Source organism: Hemiscyllium ocellatum, chromosome 1 (assembly GCF_020745735.1).
Source record: "Hemiscyllium ocellatum isolate sHemOce1 chromosome 1, sHemOce1.pat.X.cur, whole genome shotgun sequence".
Taxonomy (NCBI): Eukaryota; Metazoa; Chordata; class Chondrichthyes; order Orectolobiformes; family Hemiscylliidae; genus Hemiscyllium; species Hemiscyllium ocellatum.
In genome coordinates, this window is record NC_083401.1 from 157,670,203 (window position 1) to 157,696,965 (window position 26,763).

General features: G+C 42.8%; 1 protein-coding gene across 1 annotated transcript in view; it reads right to left on the reverse strand.

Annotated features, from left to right (window-relative positions):
* LOC132820656 (uncharacterized) overlaps positions 1-26,763 on the reverse strand; it is a 131,781-nt gene that overhangs the window by 68,766 nt on the left and 36,252 nt on the right. Inside the window, exons 3-5 of the mRNA XM_060832873.1 lie at positions 11,420-11,505; positions 5,088-5,181; positions 1,533-1,670 (exon numbers count right to left, since the gene is read on the reverse strand). Coding sequence (XP_060688856.1) covers positions 1,533-1,670; positions 5,088-5,181; positions 11,420-11,505 — 318 coding nt within the window. The remainder of the gene's footprint in view (positions 1-1,532; positions 1,671-5,087; positions 5,182-11,419; positions 11,506-26,763) is intronic.

Consider the following 26,763-nt stretch of genomic DNA (forward strand, 5'->3'; position numbering starts at 1 on the left):
TGATATGTGTATGGAATGAGCTGCCAGAGGAAGTGATGGAGGCAGGTACAATTGCAACATTTAAGAGGCATTTGGATGAGTATATGAATAGGAAGGGTTTGGAGGGATATGGACCGGGTGTTGGCAGGTGGGACTAGATTGGGTTGGGATACCTGATCGGCATGGACGGGTTGGACTGAAGGGTCTGTTTCCATGTCGTACATCTATGTGACTCTATAAGATCCATCCCCCTACTCTATCTCTGTTGTTATGAAGATGTGGGTGTACCTTGAAGAGAGTAAAAAACAGCAGAACTACCGGACACAGCACCAAGTCTTCTCACTGAGGAAACAATGTAACACTGAGTTGAACAACTTTGGAGACAAAAACAAATTTGAATTTGTCCAATCAGTTTAAATTATACCCTGAAAAAATACCAATTTCAAATCAAGTTTGAATTGAGGATATTGAGAATCTTAAAAGCCAATGACACAATCCGATGGTCTGGGGTATAAGACTGGGCCAAATTGAATATTTGAGGGGAGAACTGCCAATCCTAGCATGTAACAGACTGCTTTAAAAAAACTCTCTTAAAAGTTCTTTTTAGATCAGTAACCTGTGACGTAGAAATTCCTAACAAGGAGAAAAGAAGACACAGGAAGATCCGAATACAAGAACCTACAGCTGCCTGGTTTTGAGATAAGAAGTGTTGATTTGTAAATCTTAATTGGGAGTTTTATCGGACTAGTATTATAGAAGGGAAGGTAAAAGATAGATTAGGCAAAGAAATTGTAAATAGTGGTTAGTTAATTATTCTCTGTTATACCTTCAGCATTAAAGCTGTTAAATTTTACTTTACATAGTTCTTAGCCACTCAAGTCTTTACGGATTACTGCACAGGATGAATCTTTTCTGCGTTGCTGGTTTTAAATTAAGCAGGAGGTTTACCCCATGTCGTAGCACTGTAACCCAATATTTCCCACAACTAATCCATCTAGCCTGCATCTCCCTGAACACTATGGGCAATTTAACATGGCCAATCCACCAAACCTACACATCTTTAGCCTGTGGAAGGAGACCAGAGCACTGAACAGAAACCCAAGCACACACAAGGAGAATGTGCAAACTCTACAAAGACTGTCAACTGAGGGTGGAATCTAACCTGTGTCCCTGGTGCTGTGAGGCTACAATGCTAACCACTGAGCCACCATGCTGCCCATTCCCATCTTTATTTGTACCATTAACTAATTTGGCCGCCATGCACAATGTTCCTTCATTCAGGTCACCAAAAGAGGTTGCAAATTGTTCCATATTCAATAAATATGGGACTAGAATTTCCACAGGGATTCTCCTGATTGTTGTAACATCAGAGGTGGTACAAATAGACTTCAAATAAAAATGACAGAAAACAAGAAACAACCAGATATAATCATTTCCACCTGCAGAGTTGATGATTAAATACATTTCATTTTCTGAACTGACGTTGAAATCATATCTGGTTCTATCAATCAGCATAAATGATAATACCACTCATAATGTCCAATGGTATTTACCTGGGCTGTGGTTTATTTCATTTTCACAGTTGTTTTGCTTTTCATTAACTTCCTCAGACAGGTTCGAGATGTCTGCTGGAGTGTTATCGTGATTGTCCATGTCTTTGTTCACCTTAACATCAGTGTTGTCTTCTTTGTCTGGAAATATAAAAAAAATCTTGATGGCAAATGGAGATATGAGCCTGGATTGTTCTGCATCTACAAGCATTCTTCTGTCTCTTGAGCATCAAATTAGAAATCGGGGGCTTGGCAGGTTAAGAACTGGAAAAAATGGACACAAAAGAGAGACACAAGTCTGGAAATTCCTTGGTCCCACTTTGCCGGTGCCACCGAAGGTGGGAAATCCCACCTGACCCCATCCTGGCTGGATCGTACTTGAAATGCAAGGAGGAGACCTTTACAGTGGTGATATGATCTGTCAAAATCTGCAAGACTACATTGTTGGTGTCCTCCCCAATCCAAGCGAATTCACTTTTTTTTAACCTCGAGTTGAATTCTTTAAAAATTCCAACCGGCAAAAAAGCAAAAATTCTCTTTTCTTATTTTTGTTTATTCACTAGAAATTTCTTTGGGGTTCAATTCCTTGTACTAAGTTTTGGGGCCTTTATGCTAATTAAAAGGGAGCTGAGAGTGATTTCGACTGAGGCTTTTCAAGAATGTAAATTTTCTTTCACACAGGAACAGGATTAGGCCATTCTATTTGAGCCTTTTCCGCCATTCTGGCTGATCTGTGGCCTAACTCCTTGCGCCTGCCTTTGGCTCATATCCTTTAATACATTTGCTTAACAAAAATGTATCTACTTCAGATTTAAAACTAACACCGACTGCCATTTGCGGAAGAGAAGTCCAAGCATCTACTACCCTTTGTGTGGAGTAGTGCTTCCTAACATCTCTCCCGAACAGTTCGGCTTTAGTTTTGAGGCTACGACCCTAGTTCCAGAATCCCCAACCAATGGAAATAGTTTATCTTTATCTACCTTGCCTTTCCCTGTTAGTATTTCCTGGTGAACACCACTCGCCCAGATACAAAAAGTAAAGGATTGCAAGAAGGAGCGACATTTAAAGGACTGGCCTAGACACTTGGGACCTCTGCAGAACCAGAACATAGTCTCCTTTTTTTGGGGGGAGACCTGCTAGGTAGAAATTAGATTATGTTTTCCCCACCATGGGAATTTCAGGTCAGTGATTCAATGGGCTGAAATTTCTAACTGCTAACTTTTACTGAAAATAGAATGGTGAGGGCGTTCACTTTGCAACCAATTCCCAGTGTGGTGTATCAATTTAGTTTCACCATAAAGATTCAACTGTATGTGGCTTGATGCAGCAATGAGGGCTGAACAACCGGGTGCTCCGGTTTCCTCCCACAATCCAAAAAGACGTGTTGGTTAGGTGAGTTGGCCATGCTAAATTGTCCACAGTGTGAAGTGTACTAGTCAGAGGGAAATGGGTCTGGGTGGGTTACTCTTCAGAGGGTCGGTGTGGACTAGTTGGGCTGAAGGGCCTGTTTCCACAATGTAGGGAAATCTAATCATAATCTAATCTAGATGAGAATCACTTTTTGAGTGCTGAGGTGAACAAAGTAACAAAAGCAAACAACTGTAATTGCTTTCATGCCTGTGTTTGATGTATCTGTCAAACATCTCACTTTACCAACATGCTTCATTCAGCACTCAGTCTTGCACAGCAGGTGTAGCTTTTAAATGACTGTATCTCTAAATCAAAGCTGTAAAGTAGATCTTCTATTTAACTCCTTGCCTGACATCTACCTACACACCAATTACTACACATCCTCTGCCAAACCTTCATTGTAACTTTGGTGAAGGACATGAAAAGGTCCCAGGGAACCCATGTTATATTCATTGTTTATGCCGTTTCTAAGATTTTGACAGTGAGGGAATAGGGAGTGCCAACACAAAATTGTCTTATATTGATCCTGACAATCTTTAAAACAGTCTTAATTCCCTTTGACTATGGCTTCAGAATTGCGAAGCTGAATGATCTGAGTTTTGATGCCAAAGTGAAAATCTTGCTCAGAGATATTAGGTATGATTTAATGAGACTCTGTTGAGGCTATTTGCTAAATTGTGAAAAAAAAAGAAAGTGAAAGGACGTTCAAATTGTTTGAGAAATAATATCATTGTTCAGTCAACACTTTAGATGTCTGATGATACTTCAAATATAATGAGAATCAGACAGGTGTATTTACCTGCATTTCATGAAAGAAAATCACTGGTTAATTGTGTAACTTTGTACTACATTACATGGCATTAAATATTGAAATAGATTCAATATCTGTGTAATTAATGAATTCTATATTCAGAGATGCTTGACAATTCAGTTTATTCACTCAATACTGCCTCATACTATTGTAATTAGTCTTCCCTTAATTTAGCACTTTCACTTGAGGACCAGTGTTGGCGTTATCCATAAATACCTTAAAATTTATGGAATTATGATCACTGTTCCCAAAATGCTCCCCACTGAAATGTCAATCACCTGGCCAGGCTCATTTCCCAACACAAGGTCTAGTACAAACCCTTCCCTAATTGGACCATCTACATGTTGTTTCAGGAACCCTCCTGGGTGCACCGAACAAATTCTGCCCCATCTGAGCCCTGGCCCTAAGGAAGTCCCTCATTCCTGATGAAGGGCTTTTGCCCAGAACGTCGATTCTCCTGCTCCTTGGATGCTGCCTGACCTGATGTGCTTTTCCAGCACCACTCTAACCTTGACACTAAGGGAGACTCATTCAGGACTGCAGAAGTTAAAATTACCCATGATAATAATTCTGTTCTTTTCACATATTTTCATTTGGTGAGTGCATTTCAGCCTCACTATGAATAGCACAATATACATTGTTGAGAATGATGTTTAATGTTACTACACCACTCTCAGCAAGAATCAGGACCATTTGGTCCCAGTCCATTTTAAGTGTGGCCAAGTAATTGATTAGCAAGTAGATTTTGATTTGTGGAATAACATAATTACGAATTAAAATGGCATAAGTCTATTTACCAGAAGTAAATAGGGCTTTAACAATTAAGAGAGGAATGAATAATTCATCTCTTAAAATAAATAGTATTTAACAAACTAATTTACTATCCAATCGACTTCTTAGCTTGGCTAAAGTGCCAATCTCCAACAGTCTCAACCCCAGCCTCACTTTCATAAAGTCCTGTCTTTTGACCCCAGTAATTGGGAATGACGTTTATGCAATGCTTTGCATTTATTCATTAATTGTCCCACATCCTCATAACCTGGCTCACTCCTTGCTAGGCACTGCACCAAATTCTCCTTGTGGCAGGTTGTTTAATTTGGCGCAAGCTGAAGCAACTAGGAGGCTAATTATCCAGAGAGGTTTTCTCTAGATTGGCAGTAACTTATAAACATTCAGCTCCTCCCCTTGAGAAAGACCACCGTTTGTAGGTTACAAAACCAAGCAGGAAAAATCATCTTTTACAAACATTGGGAACTTTGTATTGAAACATCAGAAATGTGAGAGGCCGATGCTCAAAATAATCCTCTGTAAAACTGACATAAGGTTCATTGAGATACCTGGAAATGCTTCAAAGGCAGCTCGACTAATTGGACCACTCAAGGGAATGTCAGCATCTTCGGCAGTTTTGTGGAAGAGGTCAAAGGAATATCTCTGCAAAACGCAAAGTAAAATAATAATGTCAGCGCCAGTCTTGTCATTGTCAATACAGACTAGAATAAGACAAGCCTATTATCAGGTATACAATTTGAAACATTTCCCAGAGGATCGTGCCAATTATTTTAGTGCACTGTTAGGTCCAAATAATCACTAACATTGATATTAGTAATGCCATGTTAATTTTCAAACCATCAAGAATATTCTTGTCAAAGAATGACAAACAGAACTTAAGAGAACTGAAATTTCTACAATGTGTTCAATCCCATCAGAAGTGACACTTACAGTATAGATAATTGTTCTCAAATATCACACATATCAGGTAGGTAAATCCCCTGTGGAAATTCAGAGTTGAGCCATATCAGATTTCTTTGTTTGCAGGTGTCTTTCCGTGCATACAGTGAGAACTCATCAGCTTTGATTATACGCAGGACTTATCGACAATCACAAACACACAAACTTTCCACTTGGACCACAGAAAGGTTGACAGTTCATTGAAAAAGCTAAGCAATTAGACTCATGCCAGAGTTCTGCCCACCAGCTTGTAAATCATCCTTTAAATAAGTTGCTTCCTGTTCTTTTGCAATTATTTTAAATCATAAGTTCATTAGAAACAGGAACAGCATTGAGTACAGGAGTTGGGAGGTCATGTTGCAGCTGCGCAGGACTTTGGTTCGGCCACTTTTGGAATATTGCGTGTAATTCTGGTCTCCCTCCTATTGGACGGACGTTGTGAAACTTCAAAGGATTCAGAAAAGATTTACAAGGATGTTGCCAGGGTTGGAGGATTTGAGCTATAGAGAGAGGCTGAGGCTGTTTTCCCTGGAGCGTCAGAGGCTGAGGGGTGACCTTATAGAGGTTTATAAAATCATAAGGGGCATTGATAGGGGAAATAAGCAAAGTCTTTGTCATGGGGTGGGGGAGTCCCGAACTAAAGGGCATAGGTTTAGGGTGAGAGGGGGAAAAATATAAAAGAGACATAAGGGGCAACCTTTTCACACAGAGGGTGGTGCGTGCATGGAATGAGCTGCCAGAGGAAGTGGTGGAGGCTGGTTAGATTTTTTCAGGATTGGATTCTCTACATATGGAAACAGGCCCTTCAGCCCAACAAGTTCACACCATCCCACTGAAAAGTAACCCATCCCCCTATCCAGTATTTACCCCTGACTAATGCACCCAACACTATGGGCAATTCAGCGTGGCCAATTCACCTGACCTGCACACCTTTCGGCTGGGGGTGGGGGGAGGAATCAGAACACCTGGAGGAAACCTGCGCAGACACTGGGAGAACATGTAAACTCCACACAGACAGTCACCTGAGGCTAGGATTGTTCCTGGGTACCTGGTGCTGTGAGGTAGCAGTGCTAACCACTGAGCCACCGTGCCACCCCACTGCTTGACAGCTGCCGCCCAGCTGCTGCAACTACGGCACCTGGATGGGTAGATGAATAGGAAGGGTATAGATGGATATGGGCCAAGTGCTGGCAAATGGGACTAGATTAGGTTGGGATATCTGGTTGGCATGGACGAGTTGGACTTCAGTGTCTGTTTCCGTGCTGTACATCTCTACGACTCTATGACTAGGAGCAGTCCCTTCAGCCTATTTTGAAGCTGTTCAAGAAGATTATGATTGGTATGCACCTATTCCTGTACCCCTCTTTAGAATTCACCTTTAATTTCATATTGTCTCTGTGTTCTTCAACCAAACTAAATCACAGACAAATTGATAGTTGATAATAAGCCATCGAAGAAGTAAAGCTGATAATGCTCACAACGAGTAGGTGAAAATGGATTGACTATACTGAAAGCAGTATGTGTCACCTTAACGAAGATGATCTCAGGTATTGAGGAACTACTTTGTGTGTAAGGGCTCCACAGGTTGGGACTCTACTAACTGGAGTTGAAAAGACTGAGAAGTAATCTCATCGAAACATACAGAAATCTCAAGAGGCTTCATAGAGTAAATGCTGAGAGAATAATTCCTGTCTCGGAGAGTCTAGGGCCAGAGCACACAGTCTCAGAATATAGGGTCACCAATTTAGGACTGAGATGAGGAGTCCCAGGAATAATTGCTTAATGAATGAGGGTGTAATTTGTGAAATTAGGATATGAGGTGTGGGGATGGGTAAAGGACATGGAAGCTGGTGTTCAAACTCCAAAATTGAGTGCTGAAAGCTGCACTGTCCCCCTGGTGGAAGATGAGATGCCGTTCTTTCAGTTTGAGCTACCCTTGCTGGAGCACACCAGCAGGCCCGAGACGGGGTTGTTGGCCAGGAAACATGGTGGTGTCTTGAAATGGCAGGTAACTGGGAGCTTGGGGTCACGTTTATAGACAGAGTGTAGGTGTTCCGCAAAGTGGTCACCCAGTTCTATTCGGCTGTTCATTGCAAACCAACCCCCCCCCAAGTTCCCCAACATTATAATAGTCACCACACTTCAAAAGTATTGTCGCATCAAGTATGGTGTTATACAAATGCAGTTTCTTTCTTTTATAATGTTTGAATTCCAAAGCATGTCAAAACAAATTCGGGCGGCATGGTGGCACAGTGGTTAGCACTGCTGCCTCACATCCCAGCCTCAGTCAACTCTCTCTGTGGAGTTTGCACATTCTCCCCATATCTGCGTGAGCTTCCTCCAGGAGCTCCAGTTTCCTCCCACAGTCTAAAGATTACTTACAGTGTGGAAACAGGCCCTTCGGCCCAACAAGTCCACACCAACCCGCCGAAGCGCAACCCACCCATACCCCTACATATACCCCTTACCTATCACTACAGGCAATTTAGCATGGCCAATTCACCTGACCCGCACATCTTTGGACTGTGGGAGGAAACCGGAGCACCCGGAGGAAACCCACGCAGACACGGGGAGAATGTGCAAACTCCACACAGTCAGTCGCCTGAGGCGGGAATTGAACCCAGGTCCCTGGCGCTGTGAGGCAGCAGTGCTAACCACTGGGCCACCGTGCTGCCCGAAAGATGTGCAGGTTAGGTGACTTGGCCATGCTAAATTGTCCATAGTGTTAGGTGAAGGGGTAAATGTAGGCGGGGTGGGTTGCTCTTCGGAGGGTTGGTGTGGACTTGTTGGGCCGAAGGGCCTGTTTCCACACTGTAGGTAATCTAACCTAAAAAAAATTAAAATGTATTGACTTCAATTTCCTCAGAGGATAAGAAGAAGTTTATATAGACCTGGATCTAAACTTGAGGTGTCATATCTTTCCTCATTTTGCTTATTCTGAGACCAACATTGACATGATCAGAATTAAATGTTGTAACTGAAGTTCCCTGAACTAGCCAATATGTGTCACGTATGATCTGAACAAATCTGAGCGGGAGGTTGGATTGAGAAATTTATCGCAAGAAAATGAATTCTATTTGTCCCTTTTTATACTTTCCTTCACTTATAACTCCTCCTTAGCCACAATTACCTTCCTGCATTACGGGGGCGTTTTGGTACATGGACACCTTGTGTCTTTCCCTCTGTAAGTCCTGCTTTTCATCCAGATGTGACATTTGAGCAGAGTGACAATAGTGGCCTGGGATGATGTTTTCTATGCTCCTTGGGAAAGAGACATCTAGTATCCTGACACACATATGTTCATCTGGGATGTGATCAGCATGCTGGTGTTTTGTCATCATTGAAAATTGGAAAGGTGAGAACTTCGGAAATTGCTCATTTAACAGGGCCAGGAATATGACATCATTCGTTTGATTCCAGGAATAGTTCTTCATGATACAAAGGCAACCATTCATTAGTCATGGCAGTCTGAAACTGAGACGTGTGACAGAGTAAATATTAAGGAAGTATAATGTTTCACAAATTACACCCTCATTCATTGTGCAATTATTCCTGGGACTCCTCATCTCAGTCTTAAATTGGTGACCCTATATTCTGAGACTGTGTACTCTGGCCCTAGACTCTCCGAGACAGGAATTATTCTCTCAGCATTTACTCTATGAAGCCACTTGAGATTTCTGTATGTTTCGATGAGATTACTTCTCAGTCTTTTCAACTCCAGTTAGTAGAGTCCCAACCTGTGGAGCCCTTACACACAATGCAGTTCCTCAATACCTGAGATCATCTTTGTTAACTTTCTTTGAACCACCTGCAATGATATGTTATCAATGTTTAAATAAGGGGTCCAAACTACTAATGGTTCTGAAGCTATACAAGATAATGGTGAGATTATATCAATGGACTCCAGATGCAGTCCCACCATTACCTTGTATAGTTACAGTAAGACTTTTCTTTTTTTATTGTCCATCCCCCTTGAAATAAGGACCAACACTCCATTAGATCATAGAATACAGTCAAGATCATAGAATCCTTACAGTGTGGAAACTGGCCCTTTGGTCCAACAAGTACTCACCAACTCTCCAGACCCGTTCTCCTATATTTACCCGTGACAAATGCATCTACCCTACACATCCCTGAACATTATGGCCAATTCACTTAACCTGCACATCTTTGGACTGTGGGAGGAAACCCACTCAAGGCTGGGATCAAACACGGGTCCCTGGCGCTTATAATAAGCCCTTATATTAAACCTTTATAAAGAAGCTCTTACTGTTAATTTTTTTATATTCCTTGTTAGTTTGCATTTGTAGCTTATTTTCTCCATCTTAGTTATGTTTTTATTCCTCCTTTTCTGGATTCTTTATTTTTCCCAATCTTCCAGGCTATCATTTTTATATCCTTATATGCTTCTTCTTCCAGCTTAATATTCTCCTAATCTTCCTGAGCCAGCTTTGATTAGTTTATCCCTCTCTTACTACCTTTTCTGCTTACCAGACATATTTTTGCCGAAAGTCATGGATTGCCTCCTTAAATATTGGCACTGCTTGCTGACTGTCACTCTTGCTAATCTACTTCTGCTTTTCACTTAACCCAATGCTATCCTCATTTCATTGCAATTCCCTTTATTTAAGTTAAACATGGTTGTTTCTACCCAAGTTTCTCACTCTCAAATTGAATATTAAATTACATATTATGGGCTCTTTCGCTTGGGGGTCATTTCTTAAACCTGCCTTGTTCCCCATTGTAGGTTCATGAACGCCTACTCCCTAGTTGGCTCCATAACATAGAGGCTCTGGGAAATTGTCCATAATTTATACTGTGAATTCTTGTCATAGTCATCCTTTTCCATTTGCTTGCCCCAATTAATATAAAGATTAAAGTGACCTATAATCATTGCTGCATTATTTTTACATGCTCCTGTTATTTGCTGGTTTATAGCCTTCCCTACAGCGTGACTATTGTTTGAGAATCTATACACTGCTCCTACCAATTTCTTTAACTCCTTGCTGTTTGGTTCCCTCTGCCTGAATGAAATCCACACCACCTGAGCTTAAATCATCTCTCACAACTGTTCTCATTTAATTTCTCATACACAGGGCTATCCCACCACCTCTTCCAGCCCTCCCATCTCTCCAAAAGGTCAAATAACCCTGAATGTTAACTTCCCAGTTTTGATCTGCTTTTAACAATGTTTCTGTAATGGCTATAAGATTGCATTCATTTCCCTCAACGTGCACCTTCCATTTTTTCTGTCTTATTCTAAATGCTTCTTGCTTTGAGATACAAAGCCTTTAAGTTCATCCTATTAATGCATTTCTTGCTGGAAATGGATTTTATGTCAATGGCTACATGGCCATCATTAGACTCTCATTTCCAGATATTTTTAAAGATTCAAATTCCATCGCCTGGGATTTGAAGGCAAAACTGAGGACGGCAGATGCTGGATACCAGAGTTTAGCTTAGAGTGGCGCTGGAAAAACACAGCAGGTCAGGCAGCATCCGAGGAGCAGGAAAATCGACATTTCGGGCAAAAGCCCTTCGTCAGGATTTGAAGTCAAGTCCGCACAATATTTCCCAGGTTCCTGCAGCAACACCGCCAGGCTGTTTCCACTTCTCTCGGTAGAAATGCAGGTAAGAAACATAATGGGGTGAAACTAGACTGCCCCTCGTGGTCAATCAGTCAATTGGCGTTCAGGTTCAATCCTCATTTTGGTTGAGGCAAACTCAAGAATCTACCTGTTTGCTCTATTTATCACAAAAATAACTGCCCAGCATCTGCCTTTAGGCCGATAACTCAAGAAGATTCTTTAAAACCTCTTCGTGCAAACAAAATACTTGTCCAGTTCATTAGATGACGTAATGCAAATCATAATCCCTTTAGACGTATGAGTTACCCTTTTAACAGAATAAATGTACTCATGTGAATAGAGAGAATACTTACACGTTTCTTTCTGTGCAGGTAAAGCACCAGCATGATAATGAAAAATATAATCAAAGCAATGATCAGGATACAAAGTAAGACATTTCCTAAGACAAAAGAAAAATAAAGAGATTAAGGGCAAATCAAATACAGTGGACACTGTATGACATTGCCAATAATTCTGTACAAACCGGAGTTAAATTAGCAAATCTAGGAAAAAGAAATTAGATTAGATTACTTACAGTGTGGAAACAGGCCCTTTGACCCAACAAGTTCACACCGATCTGCCGGAGCACAACCCACCCAGACCCATTCCCCTACACCTAACACTATGGGCAATTTAGCATGGCCAATTCACCTTACCTGCACATTTTTGGATTGTGGGAGGAAACTGGAGCACCCAGAGGAAACCCACACAGACACAGGGAGAATGTGCAAACTCCACACAGAGAGTTGCCTGAGGTGGGAATTGAACCTGGATATCTGGTGCTGTGAGGCAGCAGTGCTAACCACTGTGCCACCGTGCCGCCCACAAGTCATATAGCTCATTTAGGAAAATCACACCAGTGCAGGTATGATAGACCAAATGCTTCCTTCTGTAACTCATCAATTCTGGTGTTCAAGACAATGCTGCAGCAGAGGCTATCATCATGGATTGTGAATAATGGAGGATAACAGAGCAGAGAAGAAGGAACCTATTGCCTTATTTATAGTTACAAACAGAAGTTTAATTAGCAAAACAATCAACTGGACAGTTTATGTTTCCACTGACACAACAAACACTGTAATGATCAAGGACAGAAAAAAAAGTGAAACAAATGTTTTGAAATGGCAGAGGCAGAAGGAGCAGTGCTAAAGAAATTGATGTTGAGACTAAGAAGAACAATTCCAGCACAGCGATTACTCTAGTTCAATTCAGTCTTTTTTTTGACTTTGTGATGATTTCACTATCTCAGAAGCAGGAGTCCCAGTGGGAGTGAAGGATGGGTTGCAATGCTCTTTTCCAATAACAGTAACAATGCTGATTAGATTCCCTACAGTGTGGAAACAGGCCCATCAGCCCAACCAGTCCACACTGACCCTCCGAGGAGTATCCCACCCGGACCCATTTCCCTCTGACTAACATACCTAACACTATGGGCAATTCATGGACTGTGGGAGGAAACCCACACAGACACAAGGAGAATGTGCAAACTCCACACAGACACTCTCCCAAGGCTGGGATCGAACCTGAGACCCTGGTACTGTAAGGCAGCAGTGCTAACCACTGTGCCATCATGCCTCCCTGGCTACATTTTCCTAGATAATATTGAACATTGCTTAGAAAACTAAACATTTTCCATACCTAATGCCCACATGTTCCAATTTCCCAGCAGGGATATATGAATAGCAAATCAAGTGTGAATCCTAGCCTACTGCTCTGGGCAAGGCGAACTGAGCTCAATTAAAGCAAGTCCCCCACTTCCACTGCTTTTACTGACTCATCCACAGCTTAGAGTGCCTTGGAGGATATCTGGACATATGGCGTACATCCACAAGTCATGGTTTGGAGGCAAAAAATATTTTCGTTTCCTGGGAAAGTGTGATCCTGGATAGAATGAGCAATTCCCGTTATTATACTTTTAGAGTTACGAGTATTCAAAAAGACAAGATATAAAATGATAAAAAGCATTTGGGCATTCCATGTTTTGCTAACAAAGCTATAAATTCTCTCAATGTTCCAGTAATGAAGTCATTTTCCCTCAAGTTAATTGGGAAAAGTAGGCTTTGGAGGCGGGGCCAGACTTGTTGCCTGAACCTAAGGTTTTAAGGTCGCAAGAGGGCACTGGCAAGAAGTTGGTACGAGTTGTGTCTACTTCAATGCCAGGAGCATCCAGAATGAGGTGGGTGAACTTGCGGTGTGGGTTGGTACCTGGGACTTCGATGTTGTGGCCATTTCAGAGACATGGATAGAGCAGGGACAGGAATGGTTGTTGCAGGTTCCAGGATTTAGATGTTTCAGTAAGAACAGGGAAGGTGGTAAAAGAGGGGGAGGTGTGGCATTGCTAGTCAAGGACAGTATTACAGTGGCAGAAAGGAGGTTTGAGGACTCGTCTACTGAGGTAGCGTGGGCTGAGATTAGAAACAGGAAAGGAGAGGTCACCCAGTTAGGAGTTTTCTATAGGCCTCCGAATAGTTCCAGAGATATAGAGGAAAGGATAGCAAAGATGATTCTCAATAAGAGTGAGAGAGTCAGGGTATTTGTCATGGGAGACTTCAACCTTCGAAATATTGACTGGGAACACTATAGTACAAGTATTATAGATGGGTCAGTTTTTGTCCAATGTGTGCAGGAGGGCTTCCTGACACAGTATGTAGACAGGCCTACAAGAGGCAAGGCCACATTGGATTTGTTACTAGGTAATAAGCCTGGCCAGGTGTTAGATTTGGAGGTAGGTGAGCATGTTGTGACAGTGACCACAATTCGGTTTTGTTTACTTTAGCGAGGGAAAGGGACAGGTATTTACCGCAGGGGAAGAGCTATAGCTGGGGGAAAGGCAATTATGATGCGATTAGGCAAGACTTAGGATGCATAGCATGGGGAAGGAAACTGCAGGGGATGGGGCACAATTGAAATGTGGAGTTTGCTCAAGGAACAGTTACTGTGTGTGCTTGATTAGTATGTACCTGTCAGGCAAGGAGATAGTTGTCGAGCAAGGGAACCGTAGTTTACCTAAGAGGTTGAATCTCTTTTCAAGAGAAAGAAGTAGGTTTATGTTAGGATGAGATGTGAAGGCTCAGTTAGGGAGCTTGAGAGTTACAGGTTCGCCAGGAAAGACCTAAAGAAAGAGCAAAGAAGAGCAAGGAGGAGGTATGAGATGTCATTGACAGATAGGATCAAGGAAAATGCTAAGGCTTTCTATAGGTATATCAGGAATAAAAGAATGACTGGGGTAAGTCTAGAGCTAATCAAGGATAGTGGTGGGTAGTTGTTCGTGGAGTCAGAGGAGATAGGGGAAGGGCTAAATGAATATTTTTCATCAGTATTCACACTGGAAAAAGACAATGTTGTCGAGGAGAATACTGAGATACAGGCTACTAGACTAGATAGGATTGAGGTTCACAAGGAGGAAGTGTTAGCAATTCTGGAAAGTGTGACAATAGATAAGTCCCCTGGGACAGATGGGACTTATCCCAGGATTCTCTGGGAAGCTAGGGAGGTGATTGCAGAACCTTTGGCTTTGATCTTTATGTCATCATTGTCTACAGGAATAGTGCCAGAAGGCTGGAGGATAGCAAATATTGTCCCTTTGTTCAAGAAGAGGAGTAGAGACAACCCTGGGCATTATATGCCAGTGATCTTTCCTTCAGTTGTGGGTAAAGTGTTGAAAAAGGTTATAAGAGATAGGATTTATACAAATCTGGAAAGGAATAAGTTGATTAGGGATAGTCAACACTGTTTTGTGAAGGGTAGGTCATGCCTCACAAACCTTAATGAGTTCTTTGAGAAGGTGACTAAACAGGTGGATGAGAGTAAAACGGTTGATGTGGTGTCTATAGATTTCAGTAAGGGGTTTGATAAGGTTCTCCATGGTAGGCTACTGCAGAAAATGGGATTGAGGGTGATTTAGTGGTTTGGATCAGAAATTGTCTAGCTGTAAGAAGACAGAGGGTGGTGGTTGGTGGGAAATGTTCAGGGCAAAAGTGAGGACTGTGGATGCTGGAAACCAGTGTTTAGATCAGAATGGTGCTGGAAAAGCACAGCAGGTCAGGCAGCATCTGAGGAGCAGGTAAATCGATGTTTCAGACTAAAGCCCTTCATCAGGAATAGAGTTAGGGAGCCTCTGGGTTGGAGAGATAAATGGTGGGGGCTTGGGTCAGAGAGAAGGGTGGGGCAGATTGGAGGGAAGGGAGATTGGCAGGTAGGACAGGTCATGAGGACAATGTTGAGATGGATGATTGGAACTGGGGTAAAGTGGGGGGAGGGGAAATGAGGAAACTGGTGAATTCCACATTGATGCCCTGGGGTTGAAGGGTTCCGAGGCGTTCTTCCTCCAGGCATTGGGTGGTGAGGAAGCAGCGGTGAATGAGGCCCAAGATCAGCATGCCCTCGGCAGAGTGGGAGTGGGAGTTGAAATGTTGGGCCACAGGGCGGTGGGGTTGATTGGTGCAGGAAATGTTCAGCCTGGAGTTCAGTTACTAGTGGTGTACTGCAAGGATCTGTTTTGTGGCCACTGCTGTTTTTCATTTTTATAAAAAATCTGGGTGATAGCTTGGAAGGTTGGGTTAGTAAATTTACAGATGACACTAAGGTTGGTAGAGTTACGGATAGTGCTGAAGGATGTTGCAGGTTACAGAGGGACATAGATAAGCTGCAGAGCTGGGCTGAGAGGTGGCAAATGGAGTTTAATGAGGAAAAGTGTGAGGTGATTCACTTTGGAAGGAGTAACAGGAATACAGAGAACTGGGCTAATGGTAAGATTCTTGGTCATGTAGATGAACAGAGAGATCTCAGTGTTCATGTACATAGATCCCTGAAAGTTGCCCCCCAGGTTGATAAGGTTGTTAAGAAGGCATACGGTGTGTTCGCTTGTATTCCATCGCATTCTTGACTAGTGCTTTGCAGTTGGTGGACAGACAGACACTGGGGAGACTATGCTACACCATTGCATTACCAAATGATGCCCAAAGATTGCTTCCAACGAACACCTAATTAACAAAAGGCCTGAGTTTCCAACTCCTTGCCTGTGGAGGGATTGAGTTTCAGAGCCATGAGATCATGCTGCAGCTGTACATTATAGGAAGGATGTGGAAGCTTTGAAAAGGGTGCAGAGGGAATTTACTAGGATGTCGCCTGGTATGGAGGGAAGGTCTTATGAGGAAAGGCTGAGGGAGTACAGGCTGTTTTCGTTAGAGAGAAGAAGGTAGAGAGGTAAATTAATTGAGACATATAAGATGATCAGAGGGTTAGATAGGGTGGACATGCTTTTTCCTCAGATGGCGATAACAGGCCCTTCGGCCCAACAAGTCCACACCGACCTGCCGAAGCGCAACCCACCCATACCCCTACATTTACCCCTTACCTAACACTATGGGCTATTTAGCATGGCCAATTCACCTGACCCGCACATCTTTGGACTGTGGGAGGAAACCGGAGCACCCGGAGGAAACCCACGCAGACACGGGGAGAACATGCAAACTCCACACAGTCAGTCGCCTGAGGCAGGAATTGAACCCGGGTCTCTGGCGCTGTGAGGCAGCAGTGCTAACCACTAAGCCACCGTGCAGCTTGGCCCATTCACCTAACCTGCACATCTTTGTGACTATGGGGGAAACCCACACAGACACAGGAAGAATGTGCAAACTCCACACTGACATTCACCCGAGGCTGGAATCGAACTTGGGTCCCTCGTGTTGTCGAGGCAGCAGTGCTAACCACTGAGCCACCCTACCACCCCAAACTTCTAAACAGGATGATGAGTGGCTTGGAGAGGATCTGACAAGTCACGGTGTTTTAATGTATCAGCAACTCCTGTCTTTCTAGAAGATGTCATGTGGAAAGCTTTGGTAAATTTCTGAAGATGCCCGAAGATGGGACATATTGCTGCTAATGAGTGTTGGTAGTGGCGGGAGTGGATGTGAATGTGGTGTCAGTCAAGTAGGCAGTTTTGTCCTGGATGGTGTCAAGCTTCTTGTATGTTATTGGAGCTGCACCCATCCGGATTCCATCGCATGCGTGACTAGTGCTTTGCAGTTGGTGGACAGACACTGGGGAGACTATGCTACACCATTGCATTACCAAATGATGCCCAAAGATTACTTCCAACGAACACCTAACTAACAAAAGGCCTGAGTTTCCAACTCATTGCCTGTGAATTTGAATTTGCATTGACTGCTGACATAGAAAACATAGCCTTTAATGACTTCGATGGACTGGAGAATCGGGCCATTCCCCTAATGGATGACAAGGTAAGTCAAACCCAATTGCAAAGCAGGGACTGACCCTCCAAAGCAGAGACATGTCTACCCTCTTGGTTGCTCAGTTCTCACCCGTAACAAACTAGCTGCCTCTCCCTCTATGCTAAAATACCACACAAGTTACAAAAGGTGACAGTCTGCAACCGAACACTGAAGACCATGTACTACAAGGAAGCAATGTGACCCACAAGGAGATTGGTAGAGATACCAGGACTCATTCTGAATGACTTCGAGTAAAAAGTGAGGTCTGCAGATGCTGGAGATCAGAGCTGAAAATGGGTTGCTGGTTAAAGCACAGCAGGTTAGGCAGCATCCCTGTTCCTTGGATGCTGCCTAACCTGCTGTGCTTTAACCAGCAACCCATTTTCAGCTCATTCTGAATGACATCAGTTCTGGAATATCGGACTGAATGTACCATTGGGAATAATAGAAACCTTGCTCTTGACATTAAGATTCTAATTATTTTTCTTCTCTCTTATTTTTCCATCATTTTCGTTGTTGCTCTCCCCACTCCAGGGAGGGGAAAATCCCACCCGGGTGAATTCAAATCCCATCATGGCAGTTTGAGAATTTCATTTACACCCGAATGTTTTTAACTTGCGACCTTAATGCAGGAAACCAAAGAGCCAACACTCCTTCCAGGATGCAAACAGGAAGTTAATGTCTATTTGTTTTTCATCAACTATTCGTAAAGTCTTAATTTGAGGAGCCGGTGTTGGACTGAGGTGGGCAAAGTTAAAAATCACACAACACCAGGTTATAGTCCAACAGGTTCATTTGGCCGCACGAGCTTTCAGAGCGCCATTCCCTCATCAGGTGGTTGTCTTAATCAACTTAATAAAGTAGATGCAAAAATGATAATCAGAAGGCGAATTCTTGTCTCACAAATTTGATTGAGTGTTTTGAGGAAGTGACGAAGATGATTGTTGGTACGTCAATGGATATTGTCCACATGGATTTTATGAAAGCATTCGACAAGATCCCTCATGATAGGGTGGTCCAGACATTTAAGTTTAACTCTGTAGGGAGTTGGCAAGTTGGATATAAAATTGGCTCAGTCATAGAAACAGTGGTGGGGTGTTTATCTGACTGGAGGTCTGTAACCAGTGGTGTTCCATTCGGATTGGTGCTGGGGCCTTTGTTGTTTATAATAAATATGAATGATTTGGGTGCAAATATAGGTAGCCTGATTAGTAAGTTTGCAGATGACATGAAAATTAGTGGACTTATGGTTAGTAAGGAAAGTTACTAACAGGATATAGACCGATAGGAAAGTCAGGTAGAGAAATGGCAAGTGGAGTTGAATCCAAATAGTTGTGAGGTTATGCGTTTTCGGAGGTCAGATGCAAGAGGACAGTATCCAGTAAACACCAGGACCCGTAAAAGCATTGATATCAAGGGATCTTGGGGGGTAAGTCCATAACTCCCTGAAAGTGACAACCCAACTGGTTAAAGCGATCAGGGCGGCATTTGGCATTCCTGCCTTCATCATTCTGGGTATTGAGTATAAACGTTAGCTGGTCATGGTGGGGCTGTATAAAACTTTAGTTAGGTCACTGCGGAGTATTGTGTGCAGTTCTGGTCAACATCCTGTAGGGAGCACCTCGAGGCTTTAGAGAGGATGCACAAGAGATTTATCAGGATGTTGCCTGATAAGGAGAGATTGGACAAACTTGGATTGTTTTCATGAAATTATCGGAGGCCAAGGAATGACCTGATAGAAGTATATGAGAGACATGGATAGTGTGGATAGTCAGAGACGTTTTTCCAGGATGGAAATGCCAAATACTAGGGGGCATAGGTTAAAGGGGAGAGGGAAAATGTTTAAGAAAGATGTGTGAGGAACGCCTTTTAAACCAAGGGTTGTAAGTGCCTGGAACATGCTGCTAGAGGAAGTAGCAGAGGCAGAGATGATAGCGATCTTTAAGAAACATGAACACGCAGGAAACAGAGGGGTGTGTGCAGGCAGACGTGATTAGTTTAGAATGGCACAGATCAGCACAGACATGGTAGGCCAAGGGCTGTTCATGCGCTGTACTATTCTATAGATTTTGCTGAGCCTTTTTCGTGAGTGAGGTTAATTTTCAACTTTCATTTCCCCCAGCAAGTGGGCCATGACTGCCACCTGCTGGTGAAGAGCTTGAAGTACTATTCCGATTTTATATCCAAACTTACATTTTCAAGAAAAAGTCAAATACAAAATTCACAAAACAAATTACCGACACAGTTCAAGAGGGTTCAGTCTACTGCGCTATCAAGCATGAACATCGCTGTTTTACTTAAGTGAACAAATACAAAAGGAAGTCAAACAAGAATAATTCAGTTATGTAAAAATCATAATTTATTTGGTCACCGTGGTATTATTAGCACAATTCTTCTCTTACGTTCTGAAAATCATGAAATCCCGATAGTGTGGGAACAGAAACAGGCCCTTCGGCCCAACAAGTCTGCACTGACACTCCAAAGAGTAACCCACCCAAACCCATTCCCCTACGTTTACCCCTGACTAATGCACCCAACCTATACATCCTGAACACTATGGCCAATCCACCTAACCTGTACATCTCTGGATTGTAGGAGGGAACCCACGCAGACACAGGGAGAATGTACAAACTCCACACAGACAGTCACCTGAAGCAGGAATCAAACCCAGGACCCTGAAGCAGCCGTGCTAGCCACCGAGCCATTGTGCTGACCCCAATATTGACATGTGCTGGGTATGGAGATGGATAAATCATAATTTATTGTCATTGTGAGGGTGATGAATGCCAAGCTGTCAGGCATTTTGCAGCTTGAAGCAGGGGGAGATTTTAACTTTCAGCCCTCATCTGCATCAACCTTTCCACAGAATCCATCAGGAAGTGCCAACTGATGGGCAAGGAGGGCTGGCATTCAATAGGCAGGGCAATCCTACGAGAAGCACAATTAAGCGCTCCGGAGAATTCAGGTAAGACGTTCGTGGAGAGAGAGAGAGAAAGAAAGAGAAACCAAAAGAGAGAGAGAGAGAAAGAAAAAGGGAAAGGACACCTGGAGCAGAGAAGGTGTTGCTGGGCTCAAAAGAGCAATCGTTCTGCACTGCTCTTGATCTGTTGCCAGTTTTGCTTGAAGTTAAAATTGCAGTCAAGCTACAATGAAATAATTATCAATATATCTGCAAATGTATAGCAGGTCCCCCAACTCCTTCTGAGAGATCTCCCTCATACAGGCTCAAAGAGCCACTGGAAGTATAACTTAGAAATAAAAATTTAAGTCACCCTGGAAGCCATTTTGAATCAAATCAGAAAGTGCTGGAGAAATTTGGCAGGGCTACCAGCATCTGTGGAGAAAGAAACAGAGTCAACAGTTCAGGTTCAATCAGACTTTCCTTCAGAGCTGATGCTGCCCCACCTGCTGAGTTTCTCCAGGATTTTCTGTTTTAACTTCAGACTTTTCCAGCATACACAGTATTTTGCCTTTATCATCCAAATGTAACCATCTGTTATCCAGCTTCCAGTGGACAGGCAGGGTCAGAGTCAACTGGGTTCTGACATCATTCCCAATCAGGTGTAGAAACTAAATCATAGTCCCATTGATGTGCTACAACATGTGTGTGGGGAGTGTCAATTTCGTACAGAAATGTAACACCCCCCAAATTAAATCCCTAGATTTCATTTGTAGCCTCATCATGTAGAAGACAAAAGTCAATACAAATCTTTGTAGAATCATAGAATTATGTGCAGAGATGGAGAGCAGTCAGACAGATGTGCCTGTGCTGAATTGTTGGGAAAACTATGTGGATAATGCCAGTGCCATATGCTTTCCCATAATCTTCCCCGTGGTCCCTTCAAGCATTTCAATGTTGAATCTACTTCGTCCACCTTTTCAGGAATTAGGTCCTCCATCACGACAAATTACTGTGCAAAATAATATCGCCTCCACTGATTCCTAACGGTCCTTTTCCAAATTCCTAAATCTACAAACTCTGCTTACAAGTCCTTATTCCACTGAAATTATTTCATGATCTATTTGATCACAATACTTGCATAATTTGGAAAACTTCCATGAAAATCAGCTTGCTCTGTTTGAAAAAGAATCACACCAGGCTATGGAATTCCTCTGTATAACTGACATACCTGAGTCCCAGTACCATTCCAATAAATCACTTCACCCTTCTCCAACGGCTTGATATCTTTTATACAGGGCAGTGCCCAGAACTGAAAACAGTACTCTAGCTGAGGCTTAGCTAGTGTTTCATAAGTTTAGGATAATGTCCTTACTTTTGCATTCTATCATGATATGAATAAAGTCAGATCCCATATAAGAACGTAAGAAATAGGAACAGGACTAGATTGTTTAGTCCCTCGAATCTGATTTGCAATTCAGCAGGATCACGGCTGATCCAAAATTCTTCATATCCACTTTCCTGCGTTTCCCCACAGCCCTTGATTCCCCTACTGATCAAATATCTATCTATCTCAACCTTAGAAATATGGGGTGGGGGGGGCACAGTGGTTAGCACTGCTGCCTCACGGCACCAGGGACCCGGGCTCAATTCCAGCCTCGGGTGACTGTCTGTGTGGAGTTTGCACATTCTCCCCGTGTCTGCGTGGGTTTCCTCCGAGTGCTCCGGTTTCCTCCCACAATCCAAAGATGTGCAGGTCAGATCAATTGGCCATGCTAAATTGCCCATAGAGTTTGGTGATGTATAGGTTAGTCAGGGGAAATGTACAGTAATAGGGTAGGGGAATGGGTTTGGGTGGGATACTTTTCGGAGGGTCGGTGTGGACTTGTTGGGCCGAAGGGCCTGTTTCTACACTGTAGGGAATCTGAAGAACACAGCTCTTTGTGGCAAGATGTTCCAAAGACCTACTTCCTTCTCTCAGTCTTGAATTGACATTGCTTTACTCTGAGACTATGCTGTCTGGTCCAAGGAACCCCCCTCCAAGCCTTAGGAATTATATGTGTTTCAATGAGTTCACGACTCATTCTTCAAAACTCTGGTGAGTAGAGTTCCCAACCTGTTTCACCTTTGGTCATTAAACATGCCAGGGACCATCCTCATCCCCCTTCCCTGAGCTGCCTACAATGAAAGGACCTGCTCACAGTCCTCCAGATGTGGTCTCACCAACCCCTTATACAGTTCCAATAAGACATCCCTACTCTTACACTCCAGCTCTCTTGAAATAAGGGCCAACCTTCCATGACCCTTCCTGATTACCTGCTGTATCTGTCTGCTAACTTTCCATTTTGGGCACTAGGAAGCCCAAGTCCTTTTGTGTTGTAACTTTCTGCAGCTTTATCTGCAAATGAACAATATTCTGTTCTGTTGTTCTCCTTTCCAGAATGAACAACTTCACATTTTGGCACAATATACTCTCCTTTTTGCCCACTTCCTTAACCTATTGATATATCTCTGTACAACTGTTTCTTAGCAACATGTCTTTCCAACCATTTCTTGTGTTGTTTGCAAATTTGGCTGCAGTATGTCTGCGACTTTCCTCCAAGTCATTAGAGTCCCATCACTAATCCCTGTAGAAACCCAGTTGCCAACCTGGAAAGGAACCCTTATCCACACTTACTATTTCCAGCACACGAGCCAATTCTCTATCCACACCAATATACTACCTCCAACACCATAGTGTCTTATCTAAGGGCTTAACTTTCTGTGAGGTACCTTGTCAAATGGCTTTTGGAAGTCCAAGTACAGCACATCTAATGGTTCATCTCTGTCCGCTCTGGTTGAGACTCCCTTCAGAAACTCTAATGAATTAGTCAGCATGATTGCCCTCTCATGAATCCATGCTGACTCTGCTTGATTAGATTATGAACTTCAAATATTCTAATATTATTTCTTTAACAATTGGTTCCACCATTATCCAGCAGTAGACATGAAGCTAATTGACTTTTAGTTGTTCATTTTTTTGTGTCCCTCCCTTTTTGAATAGGGGTGTCACAAAGGCAGTTTTCCACTCCTCTGCTCCTCCTCCAGAATCCAAGGATTTTTGGAAAATTACAACCAACAATCTCTGTAACCAATTCTTTTAGGATCCTAGGATGTAAGCAATCAGGGCTACGGGACTTATTTTCAGCTCCATTAGCTTGTCTGATACTCCTTCACTAGTGATGGTGATGGTCCTCAACGTCTCCCTCATATATGTATTTTAAAAAGTTTTCAGTATGTCCTGGAACCTTCATTTTGTTTTCTGTATGTGCATCGCTCGGTCTCTCTGTTTCTGCACCTCCTTTAAGATTGTTGCATTTCGGTTTATTGCACGTTTTCCTGCTAACAAAACACAAGGGAAGTGGAAGATGACAATGCAATCTAATTTCACATGCACCTGCATGTGAAAATGAGTAACACATTCTTAGGGACTTTCCATTGTTACCAGCTGGCAGCAAGCTGTAATTGTTACTTTATAGGGGTAGTGACAACAGTGAGAGAACCATTTTCTCAGCAGGGTTGAACTATAGTCAAATTTACTCAGCATTTGAAAAGAGACAGTGGGGTTAATGTTATTTCTCTGTGGCTGTGGCTTGAACCCTAACCCAAATCCTAAACCTAACCAGAAGGCAAATTTGCAACACATTTAAAACACGGGCTTGCTTTCTCAGTAGTGCAATGCAACACATGTTATTTTATCTTGATGTGCCCCTAGACTCAGGAGGCCTTGAAGAGTTGTCAGTTACTACCCATTCACAAAATAACTTGTTTTTTTTTTGTTTCCCTGTCTCCTTTTATTGGCCACTTGCATCACTGAGGAACAAGTAAGGAAAAAAATTGTCATGAGTGGATGCATTTTATCAAATTGCACAGGATTTTTAAAAGTAAAGTTATTGCATTTATATAGGGCTTTTCACAAGATCTGGACATCTCAAAGTGCTTCATTGCATATATTCTGCTACTGAAGAATATTGTGGAATTACTTAGATTTACAACATAGGAGCATGCTCTGTTAGTCCATGCTGGTGTTTATGTTGAAACACATGTCATTGGAGTGCAGGTTCATAGCTCCTTGAAAGTGGAGTCGCAGGTAGATAGGATAGTGAAGGAGGCATTTGGAATGCTTTCCTTTATTGGTCAGATTATTGAGTACAGGAGTTGGGAGGTCATGTTGGGGCTGTACAAGACATTGGTTAGGCCACTGTTGGAATATTGTGCAATTCTGGTCTCCTTCCTATCGGAAAAATATTGTGAAACTTGAAAGGTTCGGAAAAGATTTACAAGGATGTTGCCAGGGTTGGAGGATTTGAGTTATAGGGAGAGGCTGAACAGGCTGAGGCTGTTTTCCCTGGAGCAGCGGAGGCTGAGGGGTGATCTTGTAGAGATTTGTAAAATCATGAGGGGCATGGGTAGGACAAACAGACAAAGTCTTTTCCCTGGGGTTGGGGAGTCCAGAACTAGAGGGCATAGGGTTAGGGTGAGAGGGGAAAGATATAAAAGAGACCTAAGGGACAACTTTTTCAAGTAGGGGGTGGTACTTGTACGGAATGAGCTGTCAGAGGAAGTGGTGAAGGCTGGTACAATCACAACATCTAAAAGGCATTTGGATGGGTATCTGAATAGGAAGGGTTTGGAGGGATAGGTACTGGCAGGTGGGACTAGATTGGGTTGGGATATCTGTTCGGCATGGACAGCTTGGACCGAAGGGTCTGTTTCCGTGCTATACATCTCTATGATTCTAAGTTGCTTTCTACTTTATTGTATTTAATACCATATCCCTGGTAGCCTCTGGCACTATGATAAACCAGGTGGGCTGCACATGAAATGATATATCTCCATCGCACTCAAAAAGCTTGACGCCAACTGCTATACACAGTGACAGCAATGTGTATCAACTACAAGATGTACTCCATCAACTCACTGAGGCTCTTTCATCTTCCAAACTCCCGACATGTACCACCTGAGATGGCTACAGCAATTGCATGAGAACACCACAACTTGCACTTCCCCTCCTAGCCACACACACACACACACCCCATCCTGAGTTGGAACTATATCACCGTTCCTTCATTGCTGCTGGTTCACAAATGTGGTACTCCTTTCCGAACAGCACTGTGATATACCTGCACTAGACAGACTGCAGCAGTTCAAGAAAACTGCTCACTATTAAGGGCAATTAAGGTTGGAAAACTGGGATGAGCTAGCCAGCAATACTCATGTCCCGTGAAAGAATAATTTTGACAATTAGCATGGACCAACTCTGCTGCTCACTGATTGCAGCTCTGTCTCTCTGTGATATTCTGCCTCACAGAAGGCCTTGAGTGAATGCCCCCATCGTAGCTCCCAGTAATTACTCTGAAGTAAAAGCCAAGATGGCTGTCAAGCAGTACACCCTCCTGTGCCCCCACCTGCCGCTCCAGTCGGCCGTGATGTTTAACTGCATCATCATTCATGCCAGCCAGTCAGTTCTGCTTTCCCACAAGTTCATCATCTGCTTATGATATGGAGATGCCGGTGTTGGACTGGGGTGTACAAAGTTAACAATCACACAATACCAGGTTATAGTCCAACAGCTTTAAATGGAAGCACTAGCTTTCAGAGCACTGCTCCTTCAACAGGTAGTTGATGAAGGAGCAGTGCTCTGAAAGTTAGTGTTTCCATTTAAACCTGTTGGACTATAACCTGTTATTGTGTGATTTCTAACATCATCTGCTTGTACCTCATCAGATTATTGATAGGAATATAGAAGCTAAGAGCAGGAATAGGCCATTTGGCTTGTCAATAACACCGTGGCTGACCTGACTTATCTGCTTTTCATTTCAACTCAACTTCTTGGTCTGCAATTCCATCTTAAATTTTAATTAACGTTCCCTTCTATTAATTTCTCCCATAAGAGGAACTATCTTCTGTGTATCCACGCAATCATATCCCTCAATTCTTATATTTTTCATTAGATTTCATTTTTCTAAAAGTCCAACAGAAATAGGCATAAGTTCCTCAAAATTTCTTCATAAATCAAGTCATTTACTCCAGGAATAAGTTGATCCTTTGTGCCTGATGTAAAATTTTAAAATGCTGGTCAAATATTCATCAATCCTTATTTAACGGATGTAATATGTCAGTATGGGGTCCTCCCAAGGCTAGCCATCTTTTGTGATGTCTCATTGCAACCTATAGGCATTGGGCTTCTCATACCTCACTGCAATATTATAACTCTTCCCTCCCTCCCAGAATTTTGCCAGAGGGCTGGTGAAACCCTAGCCCATGGCCTTCAGATTATTGGACCAAACCTCTTGAGTACTAGTTCAGCATTATAATCATTATGCTACCACACCCCATTTGCCAGCACAGATGGGGATAGGTTGCAAAAAGTTTAAACAGAATTGAATGGTCAGAAGAATGTGATGTTGAACTGGGGGATGAAATTGGAGAGAAAAGAATACCAGCTTGAACTGAAGGGCGGAGGTAGGAAGAGTGGTTCAGATTG